We start from the raw sequence: 18,919 nt of genomic DNA, 5'->3' as shown, positions 1-18,919 counted from the left end.
ATGATGCTGCACAGGAAGAAAAGGATGTTGGGGCAAAAACAGCCAATGTCCAATACATGTAGAATAGAGTTGGAACCTTAAAGGTCTGGACATTAATATTACCTCTGCCACTTATTAGTATGAAATTGGCAAATCACTTCACCTGTCTGGATTTCAGTTTTATCTCTTTAATATGGATCTTAAAATATCTACCTCGTAGGGTAAATGAGTGGGGATTGGATTTAAAATAATGAAAGTAGGCTTAATATCATATATCCAATAACAGTCTAGTATCTGGAATATATAAATAACTCTTACAGTTCAACAATCAAAACGACAACCGGGGTTTCCTTGGTGGCGCAGTGGTTAAGAATCTGCCTGCCAATACAGGGAACACGGGTTCTGAGCCCTGGTCCAGGAAGATCCACATGCAGCAGAGCAACTAAGCCCGTGTGCCACAACTACTGAGCCTGTGCTCTAGAGCCCACGAGCCACAACTACTGAGCCCGCGAGCCACAACTACTGAGCCCACGTGCCACAACTACTGAAGCCCGCTCGCCTAGAGCCCGTGCTCCGCAACCAGAGAAGCCACCACAATGAGAAGCCCACGCACTGCAGCGGAGTAGCCCCCACTCAACGCAATTAGAGATAAGCCCATGCAGCAACAAAGACCCAACCAGCCAAAAATAAATAAATTTATTTAAAAAAAAAACACCTTAAGCCTCCAGGGATGATTCTAAAGTGCCCCCTTACCTCTGGCCTCCTTCCGGATTCTGGCGGCCTCAGGCCAGATCCTGCATCCCAATTAGCCCTGGATATTCTGGATTCATGCCTATTGCCCCAGACGGCATTTAACTGCTCTCTCGTTCACTCAAAAGGGTCAATGTTTGGACTGTGAGGCGGTCGACTCCTACAGGCCAGCACTGGGAGAGCAGGGATCCACATCCCCAGCCTCCCTTTGCTGCCCGCCCCATACCCGTTCAGAAGCCCCTGCTGGCCCCAGGGCAGGCCCTGCCCCCGACCCCAAGACCACTCAGCCTCAGTGATCCCATCTATAAAGTGAGGGACTGCACTGGTTTCTGAAGACCCTGCCAGCCTCAGAGCTTCCTGACAACCTGTCCTGGACTCCCGGAGGTTCTCTTTGTCTTAGGCCCAAGTGCCAAAATTGAGTTACCAAAATCGACTAACCCTTTTCCAGCCACCCTTTCCAATGTTAACACGCACTGGCTTGCCCTGCACAATCAGCCAAAACTGCATCTCCAAATGCTGTTTCTCTACATTTTCCCCGCAAACCCTGGATGGGTTTTTACAAAAGGCCAGAAGCCCTGCTATCTGTGGACCATGGACTCAACCATTCCGGCCAGAGGCGCGTGGCCCCGGCACCTGGCCGCTCCTCCTAGATGAGGCTGCAGCGCAGGGGCCTGCAGCGAGAAGGGCGAAAGTGAAGCGGACACGGCCGGGCTAAGCCGGCCTGTGGCCCGAGGACTGGGCGGGTGGGCGGGGCCGGGTGGGGAGAGCGAAGGGCCCGCTGGTCCCGGCGGCCGCAAGGGGGCGCCGCCCGCTCGCCTCGCCCCGCCCCGCCCGCTCGGCTCCGCGCGGCGACTACCGCGGCGCTTCCGCCTGGCCGGCCACGGCCCGGTGTGAACGGCGCCGCGATGTGGCTGGGCCCGGAGGAGGTGCTGGTGGCCAACGCGCTGTGGGTGACGGAGCGGGCCAACCCCTTCTTCGTGCTGCAGCGGCGCCGGGGCCACGGCAAGGGCGGCGGCCTTACGGGTGAGAGGCGCGCGGCGACCGGGCCTGTGGGCGTCGCCGCGGGGCGGGCGAGGAGGGGGCGCCGGGCGGCGGGGCCCAGGACTAGCGGCCCAGGACAGGCCCAGCCTCGGCGCGTCACTGCGGACGCGCACGTCAGCGCGTGCGGCGGGGGCCTGGGGGCGCGAGGCCGGCACTGAGTGGGGGGTGGGAGGTAGGAACGCGAACCGCGCGTGGGAGGCAGGGACGGGGTGGGGTGGTGCGAGGTGAGGACGGGGCCAGGGACTCGAGGAAGACAGATGTGCTCGCGTTAGGAGGCGGATGGGGAGACTTCGGTCAACCAGGGCAGCCAGGAGAAGGCTGGAGGCGGCCTCTGCCGGGACTCGCTGCCCGTGAGCTTCCCGGTGCTTAGCGGAGGCGTGTGCCGCTTCCTGGAAGGGGATTTCACAGCTGAAAGTCCGCGAGATCTTCTGGTCTTCTGCTTCAGTTTCTCCAAGTGCCTCCAAGGAGGGGTCAAGTGATACAAGCATTCGTTTTCTTTTGCTTCCTTCATTCCCAACTCACCAAAGAATTGCCTTTTCAGCAAGATCAGAGTTCTCCCAGCTGCTGCTGGCCTCAGCCCCCATCCCTCCAGCTTCTCCTCACCCACCTTTCCTGCGTCTTGGTGCGTTGGAGCTGCAGACCGAGGCTTAGCCGAATCACCAGTATATGTGTTCCGGTGAACCAGCCAAGGTGCCTCTTTGCCCGTCTGGGTACTACACAGGACTAGACTAGACCGGCACCTCCTGGAGTGTGTGGCATTTGGGATCCAGGGGATGCCTACTGGGCATTCCCTCTACAGGGGTTGTCCAAGGTCCCTCATGCTCCAGGACCTGCCCCAGGCACTCCCAAGCAGACCTGGGTCAGCCTTAGGGCCAGACCAGTGCCTGCGCTCCTCGGGTGGCCCATTGTTGCCATTTAGGACCTCAGGCCCAATGTTGACAGGTCTTCCAGTTATCAAGAGATTTTCTGTGAAATGTCCTAATTTTAAACATTAGCAGCTAATGCAGTCCTACCAGATGCAGATAGAAGCTTCCCATAGGAGACCTCTTCCGTCAGTCTTTCCTGGGCCACACCTCCTGATGTGGAAGAGACTGTACCATTCCCAAGAAACCTGTTCCCTTTGGTGCCTTGAGCTCTTTCCCAAAGGCCTGTAGAATCACAGGAGCCAGTGCTGGACCTGCCTCCTGGACTAGACTGTTCAGTGGAGGTTAGACAGCAGCCCCTCTGGAGAGACTGACCAGTGGTCAACCTTGAAGCCCAAGTAGAAAAGCAATGCTTGGGCGACCAGTATCTTTGGTTGCAGCAGCATACCGTTGTGTCAGATTTCAGGGCTTGTTCTGTGCTCTGTTTCTCCACAGATCATCTCAGCAGGTGGGTGGGTCCCTCTGTGCTCTGCTTTCCTGTACAGAGAAGGCCCTTTCTACCATACTCATCTCTCCATGTCCCCCAAGGCAGAGCTCCCCAGGTCCCCCCTGATAACCACACCTTGAACTCTCTGCTCCAGCTAGGTTTGGTGAGTCCTGGCATGGCCTCTGGCATGGCCTTCCCTGTGCCATCATGGACATAATGGCTTCCTGACCACTGTCTCCCTGGGGGAGGAACAGTTAGTGATGTGGTTTTATTCAAGCTGTCTTTTAAAAACAGATACCAACCTAGATTCTTCATTGAAGAATGTGATGAGATGGCCTGCCCATTAAAAAGTTTTCAAGTCTTGCAGTATGGATATGCCAACAGTATAGGAATTAAAATAAAATTTCTGAGACCAGAAGAGAAACCTCAACACAAACAGTAAAAAGCAGTTTATTCCAAACACTGATAAGGCTTGAATATGCCGCTTTAACTGCAATTTAGAGAGGCATTTTAGAACATTTCAGTAAAACAGGTGAGAGATTACAGACTCCTGACTTGGATGTATGTGAAGAGTACCTTCTTTTGTAACTGGTTATTTTATTTATTAGAGACTGGAGGGGGGAAAAATCAAATTAAAAATGGAATATGAAACAGAAATGTTAAAATCGAGCAATAAAATCAATAGAAATTATTCTGATATCAACAGGAAAATGGTAACAAAATATTTTCAGATCATACCAAAAGTAGCTCTTCATGAAAAGGAAAAAATAAGTTTCAAATAGGAACAATGGACAGGCTTTTATGTAGCTGGATAATTCAATAAATGAAGAAGAATGAATCGGATAGTGGTAAAAGGTAGACATTTTCTCTAATTTATTGGGGAAATAGTGACATTGACAAATGTCAATGACATTGTGATGAGAAGGAAAACTTGAAATGCCCTAAAATGCTTCAGTTCAGAGGTGGAAAAAAAAAACAAAACAGAATCGGTGTTTTCCTAAATTGGACAATTCTAAAAATTTGCATGTTCTTTTTATTCATGACTTTTGAGGCTACATTATCTTCCTGTTGTTGATGTGGAAAATGATGTTACAAAATCGTTGTCTTATGAAGAAGGCATCAGAGTACACAGCCAAAAAGGCCGCACATGTCAGAGAAACATGTCTTAAGAGATGTGTCTGGCAGTTAATAAAACATACTGTATTATTTTTTTGGATTTTGTGATATTTGTAGTATTGTTGTTTTTAATTGTCATTGTTGTACTTTCTTATTCTGAAGAAATACTTGTTTTCAAACCTGATTTTGTATTTTTCTTGAAGAGGGCCTCCCAGATCATCTAAGCTTTGGGCCCCATAAAACCTGAATCTGCCCCTGCCTGCAAGTATTTCTGAGTCAGGAGGACAAGCAGAAGCTTCCAGGAAGAAGTGGGAGGGGAGTTTTTGATAGGGATCAGACACTGGCTGAAGGCCTTTGAGGAAAAAGAAGTAATTTAACGGACCAGGGTAATGTAAGGTGTTTCACCCTCTTGGCTGGGGCTTTGGGGGCACTGCTACCCTCATGGCTGCCTCCAGCCAGGCCCAGCTCTCAGCCCAGCCCTCCCTCACCCTCCCCTCTCTCTGCCCTGTTGCCAGGTCTTCTCGTGGGCACCCTGGATGTGGTGCTGGACTCCAGTGCCCGGGTGGCCCCTTACCGCATCCTGCACCAGACCCAGGACTCGCAGGTCTACTGGACAGTGGCGTGCGGTAGGTGCCCTGAATCACAAGGGGTGCTGGGCAGGGCCTGCCCCAGAGAGGGAGGGGACGCAGGCTGCATTCCTGCATTGGACATGGCCCACTGAGAACCTGATGCTGCCCCTTGTTCAGACAGCACAGCCCAGGCCAGCATCCAGCTTAGGAAGGCAGCTCAGCTGTGCACAGATGCAGGACAAGAGGACATGGGCCCCATGAAGCCCTGCGTGCCTCTCTGAGGGCTTGGCCTTGGGCAGTGTCCATGTTCTCCTGCTAACCTTTTCTCAAGGCGGATACAGCTTATCAGTATTCATGGACTACATATTTTTTTAATTCACCTACTCACTAAAAGTTATCTATAAACCCCAAAATCAGTACTTGTGGTACTTTTGGGGTCATTTGTGGACATCTGTGGAAATGTGTGTCTGCAGAGCAATGAAAAATTTGAGTCACCAGACACACAGGTTCCCAGCTGAGGTGGAACAAGGCATCCTTCTGCCTTCTTGTTTCAGCTCTCAAACCATAAACATGTCTCCTTTTAGAAGTTTAAGCACCATGCTTCTCACATTTTGTGTTATCTGTTGGTGACTTTGCTGTTTAAAATGGCCCCAGGTATAATGCTGAAGTGCTGTGTGGTGTTTTTAAGCGTGGGAAGCTGTGATGTGCCTTATGGAGAAAATACAAGTTAGATGAGCTTCCTTCAGGCATGAGTTGCAGTGCTTCTGGCTGTCAGTTCAATGCTAGGGTATTAAAAATATATATTAAATGAGGTGTCTTTAAGCAGAAAGACATATAAGACAAAGTAGTGTATTGATCGGTTGGTGAAAATGTTGTGACCAGAGGCTCGCACGAACTTAGCCCTGTAGCTCCCCTGGGAGCAGTACTGGCAAATTCAGTGTTCCAGAAGACTTTGTAGAACATAACCACTGTGAATAACGAGAATCACTGGTAGTTGTCCTTCTCGGAGGACACACCCACCCTCCCAAGAGTCCAGGAGGAAGTCCCCTTTCAGCCTGGCTGAGGTCCCTGGGATAAAACAGCAGTCATAGCTGGCACTCAGACAGCACTTCCTGCATGCCAGACATGTGAACCTCCCAACAACTCCAGAAGGTGGAACTTTGATTTTCCCCATTTTGAAGATGAGGAAACTGGGCCCAGAGGGGTTAAGTAACCCTCCCAAAGTCACACAGAACCACAGATCAGACCCAGAGCACCTGTTCGTGTCCACTGTGCTGAATATCTCTCTCTGCTAGAAGCCACAGTGTCACTGTCCCCCAGGATAGTGGTTTTCCTTGGAGACCTGAGAAGTGATGGGAGTGTTCACAGCTGGACTCCAGCTTGGGGGGGTGGGGGGAGAGGTCAAGGGGTGAAGGCACCAGGGTGCCCAGAGTGGGGCACTGGCAGGAGAGAGGCTTCCTATGTGGTAGGGCCCAGGGCAGTTGGTGTGTGCCTGGGCTAAGATGAGACGCTTCACTCTAAAATGGGCCCTTGAGATGTTCATCTTTGTCTCAAGGTGTTCCTTCTCAGGAGAAGGGCAGTGGTAGTGAGAGCAGCCTCTCTGTGGGGAGAGAGGAGTATGGCTACTCCGTGGGGCCTTGTGGGAACCCCATTGGTGGCATCAGGGCCTGCTGCTGGGGAGGGACCCAGGTGCACTGTGGAGCCCCTGCCCTGGTCAGACCCCTGTGCTCATCTGCTCGTGCCTCTCTGTTTTTACCCACCACCTCTCTTCAGCTCTCCAAAAGCAGACACCTACTGACACCTGCCACTGAATCTCCACTCCTTAGACTGCCATTAAAGGACTTCTCAGGGTCTGCCTGCCTCCATTTCTGTCTTCCTCACCCCACCAGCTCACACCTGGCCTTCGGCCAGACAAGACACTTGCCGGGCCTGAAGTTCTTAACTGTACCTGTCCTGGCTGGTGTACCTACAGCGTCGCCCCATGTCTACTTTACTTCCTCCTGCTCTGTTGAGTACCAACGCAGATGTCACATCCAATGGAAAACCTTCCCAGATTCCCCGGACTCATGTACCTACCCTTCTCCCTCCTCTAGACTTGCCGTGTCTCCACCAGCACTTTTGCATTGAAGGCTCACTGGCTCTCCCACTAGGCCAGCAATTCCTTGAGGGTGTGGGCAGGTTCTGCAGCTGGGCAGCCTGGATTAGCGTTATGGTGTGGTCACTTCCCAGCTAGGTGACCTTGAGCAACATACTCAACCTCTCTGTGCCTCAGCTTCATCCTATAAAATGAAAATAACTGTACCTGTCTCCAAGGTGCTCTAAGAATCAAATAAGATAATCCATAAAAAGTTTTGGAAAACAGAAATAGCACTTAATAATTTAATTAGCTATTATATTTTTTATTCCCAGTACCTAGCGTAGAGATGGCATAGTTTCAGTGTTTACTTAGTGCTAAATGAAGATTGAGTTGCTTTTAACTAATAATTATTTTAAGTGAATATATGTAAATATTTATAATTAAAGTGCAGACAGATCCACACAGGCATTGTGGACAAAATTCCTCTGTTTTAGGCTGCCGGGAACATGTGTGTAAGAGGGTTGCATCACATGCAAACTCAACTTCCAAATTCAAATGTGGGTTCTTAGCAAAAAGAGCAAGAAAGAAAGAACTCACTTCACCTAACAACTAGACCTTGGCCTCTGTGCACTAGGGAAAGGAGGCCATAATAGATATACAAAGAAAAATGAAAAAAAAATAATTTATGGATGATTTAGGAACTTCCAGAGGTAATTTCTATTTATAGTTACCTATTGTTATGATTATCACTGTTGTATGATTCTGGGTTTAATCATTTTCACATGGGCATCCTCCCACAGACCATGGGAGAGGGTCTTTCTGTGGAATCGCTTGTTAGGGTGGTGAGCCTCTTGGGTAAATGTAAAGAAACAAACAAATCAACCCTAACCAAGTCAGGCTGGACTGTGACATGTGACAGAGCAATGAGCAGATGCCTGGGCCAGAGGAGATGACAGGGACCAACTCAGCCTGGCCAGGGCGGGGTCAGAGCTGAGTCTTCAGCTGATGGAAAAGTTGTAGCCAGGTAGTGAAGGATGGGGTGACCAGGGATCGGGCGCCCAGCAAAAAACGTCTGTGGTCCACAGTCATGTCGGACTCACCTCTTTGCTAACGCTCCCTCCATGCCGAGTGTGTGGGCCTGCCGTGGTCACAGAAGCAACTGGGCCTTCTGGGTGCTTACAGTCCACAGACTGTCCCACACTAGGCTGCTGAAAAGGAAGCAGAGCTTTCACTCCTTTTCTTATTCTTGTGTTAATTCATTCAGAGAAGAGTTCTTAAATGCAAAAACCCCATGCCAGACACATGAAAAACCCCAAAAAGTGGGGTGCCAGAGGGGCAGGGGAAGCCAGGCCTGGAAGGGACTTCCCTCATCCCTTCAATTTTCCTCCTGGGGCCCCTTTTCCCAATTCCCTGATGGAGGCAGAGAAAACAGCTGCCTCACTCTTTGGGAGTGGCAATGGGCCGCCTCTCTGAGTTCTCCCATTTCCACTGGGCCTACAGTGCCCACAAGAACCCCTCCCTGAGGAGGGCAGGGACCCCCTCCTAGGTGGGGCAGACACTGGGGGCCAGCCAGACACTGAAAGGTCAGACAGGGGTTCCTGGAAGAGACGGGATCCAGGCTGGGATGTGAACTGGGATGAGGAGGAGGAGGCAAAGACCTGGGTGGGGCATCTGGCTTCAGAGAGAGGGATGAGCACCTCTGGCCCAGCAGGAGACCAGCCAGCCAGGGGCCTGGAGTCCTACAGGAAGCTCCAGCTGCCATCTGTGGATGCCTACATTCTCAGGAGAGCCACAGTCACCTATACCAAGTCTGACTGTGTCTGGCTAATCAGCTGTACATGGAAGACCACATTAAGTCCTTTTATCTCGAAGAAAAGTAAGTAAGCAAACCTGCAAATGTATAGACTATTTCTGGTAGGGCACAGAGGAAACTAGCAGTCACTCTTACTCTGGGCATTAGAGGGAAGTTGAGGCTTTATTTTCCTCATGACTCTGTAATTCTATTGGAATTTTTTTATTTTGTGTTTTTATCAGGACCATTTATGACTTTTGTCATATACATGAAGAAGGAAAGAGTAAGCAGCTCAAAGGTTGTAGTCACTTTGGTATAGCAAATTAGGTCAGCCATTTTAATCTCTCTTGAGTTTATATTTAAGGCCTGGTGATTTTATGATTTTCCTTTTCTTTATGCCACCAAACCTCTCCTAGGTTCTTCCCGCAAAGAGATCACAAAACACTGGGAATGGCTGGAAAATAACTTACTCCAGACACTGTCCATCTTTGACACTGAGGAAGACATCACCACCTTCGTCAAGGGCAAGATACACGTAAGATTCACTTTCCACTACTGGTTCTCACTCTCTTCTCTGGGCTACCAGTGTTCACCTTTGTCATCTTCTATAACTTTCAGAGAACACCGTGTAGTTCTTTCCCCCATTAAACAGAGATGGAAACGAAGGGTTTGATCTTCTTTTAGTGTTGAAAGGGGCAGTTGAACTCATTGTATGCAGGCCCCATCTACTGGCCAGCCACCGGAGTTTAAGCTTAGCTGGGAGTTTCCATTCCCTGCAAAGGGCCTCAGAGCAAATATGCAGATACACAACTCTGATAGCCAGTTCCTTGGCCAACAGAGGAAGAAGTTGGAAATGACAGGATAATTTTAGGTATATTTCTATTATAAAACTAACATTACTTCAAAATGCACAGACACTTTGACCCAGCAAGTCCATTCCTTGGAATTTACCCTACAGTGTATTCATATGTCCAGAATGACGTATGTATCAGGATGTTCCCTGCAACACTGTTAGCAAAAAGGCTGGAAACAATGCCTCCCAGTCCCATGGTAAGAGGGGAAGCAGCTGTTCTTTCCTCTGCAAATTGAGAGGGCTCATACTTGCTAACATAGCATTTATTGAGTATTTTCTTTATGAGTACTGTGCTGAGCACTGTATATTCAGGGGACTTGGTCAGTCATATGTGGTATTCTTAGTAGAATATTTTACAGCTAGCAAAATAATTATGAAGATTGTAGCAATGTGTGAAAACATCACAATGATGTTTAGATTGTTTCCTCTTTAGTGAATAATTACATAATGAGCATTTATCTGAGTTATCTGTGTGTGTGTGTGTGTGTGTGTCTTTTTCTTTCTGTTGGATTATTGCCTTGGGTTAGATTCCTCAGAGAGGTGTTACCAGGTCAAAGTTTCATGATGCAAACTTACTTTGGGCAAGCCCTTGTGACTTCATTATACCAGAACCTCCTAGACCTGGGCAGATGGCACCAAGAGTTCCTCAGCAGTTCTCTGTGTACCTTGGGGTTCAGGGTGGGACCTGTGTTGCCTTTCTAGTTCCAGGAAAATAGACAAAGAGAGCAGAGGCAAGTCTTCACTCTCCTAATGAGCCAGCTGGGCAATAATAATAATAACAGCAACATTATGGAATGTTTCCTTTATGCCAGGCCCAAACAAACTAACCAACAGAACAGAATAAAGTTCTAGATGAGTCAAAGGAAAAAGTGGAAATTAGAAAATATTGAGGGAATCCCCAGGCCATCCAGTGGTTAGGACTTGGCACTTTCACTGCTGGGGCCCAGGTTCAATCCCTGGTCAGGGAACTAAGATCCTGTAAGATGCGAGGCCACAAAAAAAAAACAAAAAAACTGAGAACTGGGAAATTATGGAAATACTACTGTTTATCAGAATTTGTGAGATGTAGCAAAAGCAGGACACAGGAGGAAATTTAAAGCCTTACATTTTCTGTTTTATAATGTGAGGAAAAGAAGAAAGGGTGGTAATTAATGAGCCAGGTGTCCAATTCAGTAAGTTAGAACGCCAGAGAAACCAGGAAATTAGAAAGAAGGAAATATAGTTATCACAAAAAAATTACTATTCGCTGAAGACTCAGATTATAGTTAGCATTTTTTTAGCAACAAAGTATTTTTTAATTAAGATAGGTACCTTATTTTTTTAGACATAACGCTATTGCGTATTTAATATACCACAGTATAGTGTAGACTTAAGTTCTATATGCACTGGGAAACCAAAAAATTTGTGTGACTTGCTTTAGTGTGACATTTGCTTTATTGCTATGGTTCAGAACCAAACCTGCAATATCTTCAGGGTATGCCTGTAACAAAGGGAAGAAGTTAATTCCTTAGAAAATAAAGGAATGATACAGAAGAGCAACAGGTCCAAAAACAGATGTAAAATATAAACAAACCTGTGGCAAAAGTGATCCAGGACAAAAGAGAGAAACCTCAAATAAGTAATGTTGGGAATGAAATATGATAGCATCTATTTAAAATGCAAAGTTAGGGGCTTCCCTGGTGGCACAGTGGTTAAGAATCCACCTGACAGTGCAGGGGACACGGGTTCAAGCCCTGGTCCGGAATGATCCCACATGCTGCGGAGCAGCTAAGCCTGTGTGCCACAACTACTGAGCCTGTGCTCTAGAGCACATGAGCCACAACTACTGAGCCCACATGCCACAATACTGAAGCCCGTGCGCCTAGAGCCCATGCTCTGCAACAAGAGAAGCCACTGCAATGAGAAGCCTGCGCACCACAACAAAGAGAGTAGCCCCCGCTTGCCACGACTAGAGAAAGCCCACGTGCAGCAACGAAGACCCAATGCAGCCAAAAATAAGTAAAATTTTAAAATAAAAATTAAAAAAATAAATAAATCAGGGTTAAGAAAAAAGAGAGTAAGGGGACTTCCCTGGTGGTCCAGTGGTTAACACTTCACCTTCCAATGCAGTGGGTGTGGGTTCGATCCCTGGTCCAGGAGCTAAGATCCCACATGCCTCGTGGCCACAAAACCAAAACATAAAACAGAAGCAATATTGTAACAAATTCAATAAAGACTTTAAAAATGGTCCACATCAAAAAAATCTTAAAAAAAAGAGAGAGAAAGAGAATGCCATAAACAGCTTTAAGCCCATAAGTAGTAAGAAGTGAGACAAGATGGACACTCTTAAAATAATATGTTTTAGTTTCCAGTTGCTACTGTAACAAGTTACCATAAACTTAGTGGTTTAAAACAACACAAGTTCCTTTTCTTACAGTTCTGGAGGTCAGAAGTCTGAAATGAATCTCACAGGCTAAAATCAAGGAATTGGCAAGGCTGGCTCCTGGAGGCTCTAAGGGGAGAATCTGTTTCCTTGCCTTTTCCAGCTTTCAGGAGCTTCGTATCCGTGATTCTTGGCCCTTACCTTTCTCTTGAATGCCAGCAGCATGGCCTCTTTAGTCAACCAGTCAGTCTCTCAACCCTTCTGGGGATTGGGATGTAAACATCTTTGGGGGGGGCTATTATTTGGTCTACCACATAATAGAACTTAAACTGAGACTCACAAAGAAATAGCAAACTCGAATATGCTTAAAACTATTAAAGAAATTGAATCAGTAATTTAAAATCTGCCCAGTGATTTTTACAGTCTACTTGTATCAGCAAACAAACAAAATCCCAGTCCTGTGGGCCAGGCCGTTCATTCCCATTGGCGAGGACCATTACTCCTGAGTAGAGGCCAGCGGACAATGCAGAGGAAAATGCAAAGCAGAGTGTCAGCCCCTCTGCTCCCTGCTTGGGGGTCTCCCAGGTGCAGCTGAAGGAGTGGGGAAAGGGGACTGCCAACTGAGACCCAGGAAGGTGGCCTGAGGGACAGGGTGCCGTGATGGCCCACAGGCTGTCTGGGGCCCACCTTTCCACTGGTGGGGCCCCTTTCCCAACCTCCCAGTAGGTGCATTTGAGGGAAGCAGAAGACAAGGGCAGGGCCTTAGTAACAAGAAGGGTGCTTTGCCAGAGCCTCTTTCCCAGACATAGAGCTAATTCCTGCAGTAGTGTTCTGGGGAGGCACCAGAGGCAGCTTGAGAGAGAGAAGAGGTTGGAGTTGCAGCTACAGTGGTACTGGCTATACTGAGATGGAGTTACATCTTACCTTTGGGTCTTCACCCAAACTCCTGGCTGTTCTCCCTGCTCATGGTTACAGGAATTCGAGGCTGCCAGGAGGCTCAGCAGAAGCAGCAATCTGGCCCACAGCAGTTGCCTTGAATTACTTTAGCTTATCAAGTCATCATCCTCCTGGAAAATCTCCATGTACATTTTGAGCCAAATGCACTAAGAACCTGTTTTACCCCAGGAGGTTTGGGGTTGGCTTTGTGGCCCAGGGTGATGTCTCTGGGCACCCTGAGCCCAGTGAAGATGCTGGTGGGATACAGCATAGATATGCCCTGAGTTGGTTGGCCCTGTGGCTGATCTCTGGACCCTGAACTGGGTAGGTCCTGAGCTGGGTGGGTCCTGCAGCTGGTCTGTGGGCCTTGAGCGGGGGCAAGAGGCAGAAGCCCCCTGGTATGTGGGGGGGGAGTATCAAGTACAGAAGATCCTCCAAGACATTGTCACAAGAAATGCACGTCACAGAACAGTGCCACAGCAAGTTCCCATTTGGGCAAAGAAAGAGGGGAAAGAGCAGATTGCATGTATTTGCTTAAAGGTGCATCAGTGCCAGCCTGTCTGGGAGGAAACCAACAAAGTGGCTACAACAGCAGAGGAGATGGAGACTCCCTTCTCACTGAACACACTTTTTTACTACTTGCATTTTTTTACCATGTTTATGTATTATATTTTTCAGATATTTACATTAAAATAGCTAAAATGTAAATTTAAAAATTCCCTTCTCTGATCCAGTAGAGATAATAGCTCAGGGAGTTAGGGGAAATTGCCCAGCATCTGTCTGGCCAGAGCAGACGACAGGCCTACCTGCTTGTGGCCCTTGGGCCAGCGACCAAGAGTCCTGGGTCCCACCACTTGAGTTCCCTGCGGGAACCAGTCCCCTTGTCCTCCTACAGGGCATCATCGCAGAAGAGAACAAGAACCTGCAGCCCCAGGGAGATGAGGACCCTGGGAAATTCAAGGAGGCCGAGCTGAAAATGCGGAAGCAGTTTGGGATGCCCGAGGGAGAGAAGCTGGTCAACTACTACTCCTGCAGCTACTGGAAGGGCCGCGTGCCCCGGCAGGGCTGGCTCTACCTGACCGTCAACCACCTGTGCTTCTACTCCTTCCTGCTGGGCAAGGAGGGTGAGTGCAGGCAGCAGGAGTGCCCCCTGTGTCCCCCCTAGCCGCAGTCCCCCAGCTGGCCCTGTCATCCTCAGGGCATCCTCCTCTGCCCTCACCCTCGACCTCGCCTCTATAAAGTGTACCGCCTCCCCAGACTGTCGAAGTTCCTGAGGGCTGTCCCTCCTCGGCCCCTGGATATTCTGTCCCCACATACCCACCAGAGAGTCTCCCCAGAACCTAGTGGCCCATGACCAGAACTCCAGACTTGAACCAGGCATCACCGGGCTCATGTATACATCAACTAGCACAGTTCTTCACGTAGTGACTTTCTGCACAGGGCCTCCCCTCTTTCAAGTAGAGTGCCGGGCACCCACCATCCCTGAGCGGCTCCAGGTTACATGGTGCCTTGGACGTGTGCCCCTGCAGCCACCTGCTGCAGGTCCCTCCCCACAGGAAGCCCTGGCCTCAGGACAAAAGGCAGACTCCCAGCCAGTGAACTCTGCTGCATGTCGCCCCCAGAAAGAGCCCCCAGGGCTTTAGCTGCTCTCAGTGTGGCCTTTCCTGGGCCCAGCAAGGCCGGCTCCCAGCCATGCACACACACCTGTCACAACCTCCCCTGCCTTTCTCCCACCTTTGCATCTTCTCATCAGGCAGGGGCCAGCATCCTCTCTGTGCTGGTCACACCATGTTGTGACTTGTTCCCACATCAGTGCACTCCCACTAGGTGGGGCTTCTCAAGTCCAGGGTCTCAGCTAGCTCACCTCTGTTTGTTCATTCATCTCATCCTTTAGCCATTTGGTGGGCAAACCCAGGAGATTCTCGGGGCTGGGCACTGGGTTGGCCCAGGATGGCCCAGTCCCTCCTCGTGGAGCTGGTGTCCCAGCATAGCTAGGCTCAGGCATGGGGCCTGGGGGTGGGGAACGGGCAGGCAGTAAATGCTGCCCGCTCCCCCACATGGGTTCCAGGGCCAGGCAGGAGTCAGGAGCCTGCCTGCCCAGCCCTCCAGCTGGTTTGACCTGATGGTGTGTCTGTCCCCTCTGGTGTCCAGTGAGCCTGGTGGTGCAGTGGGTGGACGTCACACGGCTGGAGAAGAATGCCACGCTGCTCTTCCCTGAGAGCATCCGTGTGGACACCCGGGACCAGGAGCTCTTCTTCTCCATGTTCCTCAACATCAGCGAGACCTTCAAGCTCATGGAGCAGCTGGCCAACCTTGCCATGCGGCAGCTACTGGACAGCGAGGGCTTCCTGGAAGACAAAGCACTGCCCAGGCCCCCCCGGCCGCACAGCAACATCTCGGCTCTGAAGCGGTGCGTTGTGCCTCCCCCACCCCCAGCAGGGACCTGCCCTCCTCACCCTTCACAGGCTCCCTGCGTGTAAAGGGGGCCAGGTGAAGGGGTGGTTTTCGATAGTGGGGAGGGCACCAGGAGATTCACAGAGGCGTCGTCCTGAAAAACCTACCGCTGACGCTGACGTGGAGGGAGTTCTTCATGTATTACTTCTCAAAGCCCTGGGGTGGGGAGGCTCTCACAGGCTCCTTGGTCTCAGACAGGAAGCTGAGGCACAGGGAGGTAGAGCAGCTTGCCCCAGACCCCAGTGCCTTAGCTCTAAGTGAGCAGTGGAGCCCAGCACAGGCGCCCCACCACGTCAGCCAGGGCATCCCCAGAGGCCTCTTCAGGAAGGCTTCAGAATCCCAGCTCAGGGTACACCGCCTCCATCCCGCCATGATTGACAGCTCTTCTCAGGACCCCTGGGCCCTGACCCCAGGCCCCAGGAGACAGCCCTGCACAGGTCTGAGGTCTCTGCCACCCTGTCTGTGGGAATTGGTAGACAGAGGAACGATTCACTAGGGCTGGCCCCTCCAGAGCACTCTGTTCTCGCTCTTCCGTTGCAGCTTAGGGGAAACCTGTAGGCCAGCCAGGAGCTCAGATATTCCCTGAGCCCCTGGGGCCCACAGCCAGATTCACACCTGTGTGTGCAGAGACTGTGGCCTAGGCCCAGACTCTTGGGTGCACCTTCAGGACCAGAATGCTGTCCAAGGATATTACTTTCCTGATGCAAGTGACACGGTGGCTTTCAGAACCTTCCAGAAAGAAAATGAGTAGGGCCGGACTTGATAGTCTCTGGCATTGTCCATCGAGGTGTGCCTGCCAGGCCGAGCTCAGGCTGCTAGCGGCCCCCATGGGGCTGGGAAGAGAGAGATGTTTACGAGGACAGGGCCACCGCGGGGGCGAGGAACAGGCTACCGGGCCCCTGCCTCACACAGCCATCGGACTGGCGAGTGTGCATTTCCGTTAAGCAGCAGCACCCTGTGTTTTTTTCTTTTGGCTGCACCACGTGACATGTGGAATCTTAGTTCCCCTACCAGGGATCGAACCCATGCCCCCTGCAGTGGAAGCATGGAGTCTTAACCACTGGACCGCTGGGGAAATCCCAGCACCCTGTGTTTTAGTCTTGACTCCACACCTGCCTGTCGGGAGGCCTTGTCTGAGTTTCTAGGTGGGGCTGGTCTTCCTAGTGAGAAGCGGCAGGGCGGGTGCAGGCACCCTCTGGGCACCACCCACCCTCAGTACCGAGCATGCTGTTTGTTGACCACTCCTCTGCTGGTCATACGGATGTCCACATTTTACTACTTGACCATTCAGCGTGCATGTGTTATTGAACTCTGAGATCCCTGGGCACAACTTGCTCACAGGAGGACCCCCACGAGCCTGAGTCCAACGTGGAAACCGAGGGCATGAGGCCGCCTTGTGAGTGTGCTAGCCCCAACTCTTGTCTGCTTTTCTATCTCCCCCACCTTGGTTTCACCAGAGACCTGGACGCTCGAGCCAAGAACGAGTGCTACTGTGCCACGTTCCGGCTGCCCGGGGACGAGCGCCTGGACGGCCACACAGGCTGCACCCTGTGGACCCCATTCAACAAGCTGCACATCCCTGGCCAGATGTTTATCTCCAGCAACTACATCTGCTTTGCCAGCAAGGAAGAGGATGCTTGCCACCTCATCATACCCCTGCGGGAGGTGAGCCCTAGGTCCTTGCCAGCTCTTCCCTCTCTTACCAGGGCACGTGGCCAGGTCCCCAGCCCAGGAAGCCCCTCAGGATTTAGTGATGTAAGTACAGAGGACACATGGTGGTTCATGTGCTCCCCGAGCACCTGTCCTGTACCAGGCCCTGGCGGGAGTGGGTGCACTGGATGCCCCCTCAGGGATCAACCTCACCTGGTGAGGAGATACGGTGGGCTTTGGCCTGCCAGCACAGCTCACAGTGGGACATACGAAAACCTCAACAAGGACCCACACCTCCCTGGTCAGAGCCCAGTGGCCTCCTGCAGGTGAGTGTCCCCTAGTCCTGCCTCCTTGGGCCTTGCAGTTAGACTTTGGCAAAGCCCTGCTTTGGCTGGGCTTGGAGGACTCTGATCCCACCCCAGCCCCATGTTACTCTCAGGGGCCACCTCACTGTTCCTCTCCTGACACCTGCCTTGGCTGTGGCTCAGGCTCTAGCAGAGTCATCGGAAGTCAGCCCTTTCAGGAGTGGGGTCAACTGTCACCTGTCAAGGGTGGGGTTAGCTCTCACCTATCAGAGTTATTTTTTCTCCAGTTTCTTGGGCTTCCACAGTGACTCTGGTAGAAACAAGGCCATTTGTCCTGTGCTGCCGTGAAGGTGTAGACAGTGAGGGAGAGCCATCCACCCCTCCAAGGCCTCCTTTTCCTCATGGCCCAACAGGGCATACTGGCTGTTTAATTGAGGTTTAAGTGAGGTTCTTAAGCTATAAGCTAAAACACAGTATTTTGTTTCTATTTAAAATGTAGAGCAGTGGGACCTCCCTGGCCTTTGTACAAATCCCTGAAGTTGCAGGTATTGTTGCAAACAGGTGTGAGGTAGTGTGCTGCCTCAGTTTCCCCAAGGGAAGTCAGAGGCAAAGGACTTAAAGGAGCCACAGCTCCAGGCTCAGGGACTCAGAGCTGGCCCCTGACCCCTCGCTCTCCTTTGGCACTAGGTCTGTGGATTTGTCCTGGGTGCTGTACTGATCTGGCCCTGAGCCCTGGGGGCTGACTACAGGGTCATGTTAGGCCCAGCTCCATTTCTCCTGATGAGTCCTGACATTCCTGATGGCAGAGAGCTCTGGCTGAGCCAGGAAGCTCTTGGGATGGGGCTCTGCAGCTGGTCCTGATGGAGGCCCCTGCCCAGCACTGACCTCAGTATCCTAGCCAGGGGGCTTCACAGGGGCTCCTCACTCATGCCAGCCACACTCATGTGTCCACTGGGCTCTTGAATTTGCACTCCCAAATCTCATCCTCGCCTCTGGAAGTGACACCCCTTCCATCCGTTTGCTGAGGTGGAAAGCGGGAGCCATCCTTGATTCTGACCTGGCCTCATTCCCACATCCTGACCATGGCATGTCCTGTCAGCTTGCTCTCCAGAGCATGTCCCTTCCTCTCTACAGCCACCATCTAAGACAAGCTGTCTCCTTGACTCACCTCAGCAGTACCTTGTCTCCACCTAAGGCTTGAGGACCTATCCTTTAGATCCCATCCTTCCACAGCAGCCAACATAATTTAAAAATCTGCTCACCCTGGGTAGAATCCTCCGGTATCTTCTGTGATTAGAAGAATCTCCAGTTGCCACACACAGACATGCAGGCGCACACACACACACACACACAGAGACACACACACACAGGCACACACACACACACACACACACACACACAGCCCACCCCTTCTCACTCTGCCCCAGCTTCTCCGGTCTTTCTTTGTCCATCACGCCAGTCCAGCCCCCTCCTCAGGGTGGTTGCTGGCCTCTCCCCTAGCTCTTCGTCTGGCTGCACCGGGTCTCAGCTCAGTTACTGCCTCCCCAGAGGTGCTTTCAACAGGAAGCAGCCCAGCGGCCTCCCAGCTTGCCCTGTGGCCCCCACCAGCCCTGGTGACCATGTTCATTAGCCTGCATGTCCATTGTTTGTACCCACCCCAGGCTGCAGGCCCTGCCCCCTAAAAG

At 51.1% G+C, this 18,919-nt stretch overlaps 1 protein-coding gene across 2 annotated transcripts in view; it reads left to right on the top strand.

Annotated features, from left to right (window-relative positions):
• Positions 1 to 1,569: 1,569 nt before the first annotated feature.
• The window catches only part of TBC1D9B (TBC1 domain family member 9B), a 44,170-nt gene continuing 26,820 nt past the window's right edge, over positions 1,570 to 18,919 (top strand). For both annotated transcript variants that reach the window (XM_060008246.1, XM_060008245.1), the window contains exons 1-6: positions 1,570 to 1,752; positions 4,752 to 4,862; positions 9,091 to 9,209; positions 13,721 to 13,949; positions 14,977 to 15,235; positions 16,737 to 16,944. In XM_060008246.1, coding sequence (XP_059864229.1) covers positions 1,635 to 1,752; positions 4,752 to 4,862; positions 9,091 to 9,209; positions 13,721 to 13,949; positions 14,977 to 15,235; positions 16,737 to 16,944 — 1,044 coding nt within the window. In that variant the 5' untranslated portion in view covers positions 1,570 to 1,634. The remainder of the gene's footprint in view (positions 1,753 to 4,751; positions 4,863 to 9,090; positions 9,210 to 13,720; positions 13,950 to 14,976; positions 15,236 to 16,736; positions 16,945 to 18,919) is intronic.

This window comes from Delphinus delphis, chromosome 3 (assembly GCF_949987515.2).
Source record: "Delphinus delphis chromosome 3, mDelDel1.2, whole genome shotgun sequence".
In the NCBI taxonomy this organism is placed as follows: domain Eukaryota; kingdom Metazoa; phylum Chordata; class Mammalia; order Artiodactyla; family Delphinidae; genus Delphinus; species Delphinus delphis.
This window is presented reverse-complemented; position numbering and strand designations above follow the sequence as displayed.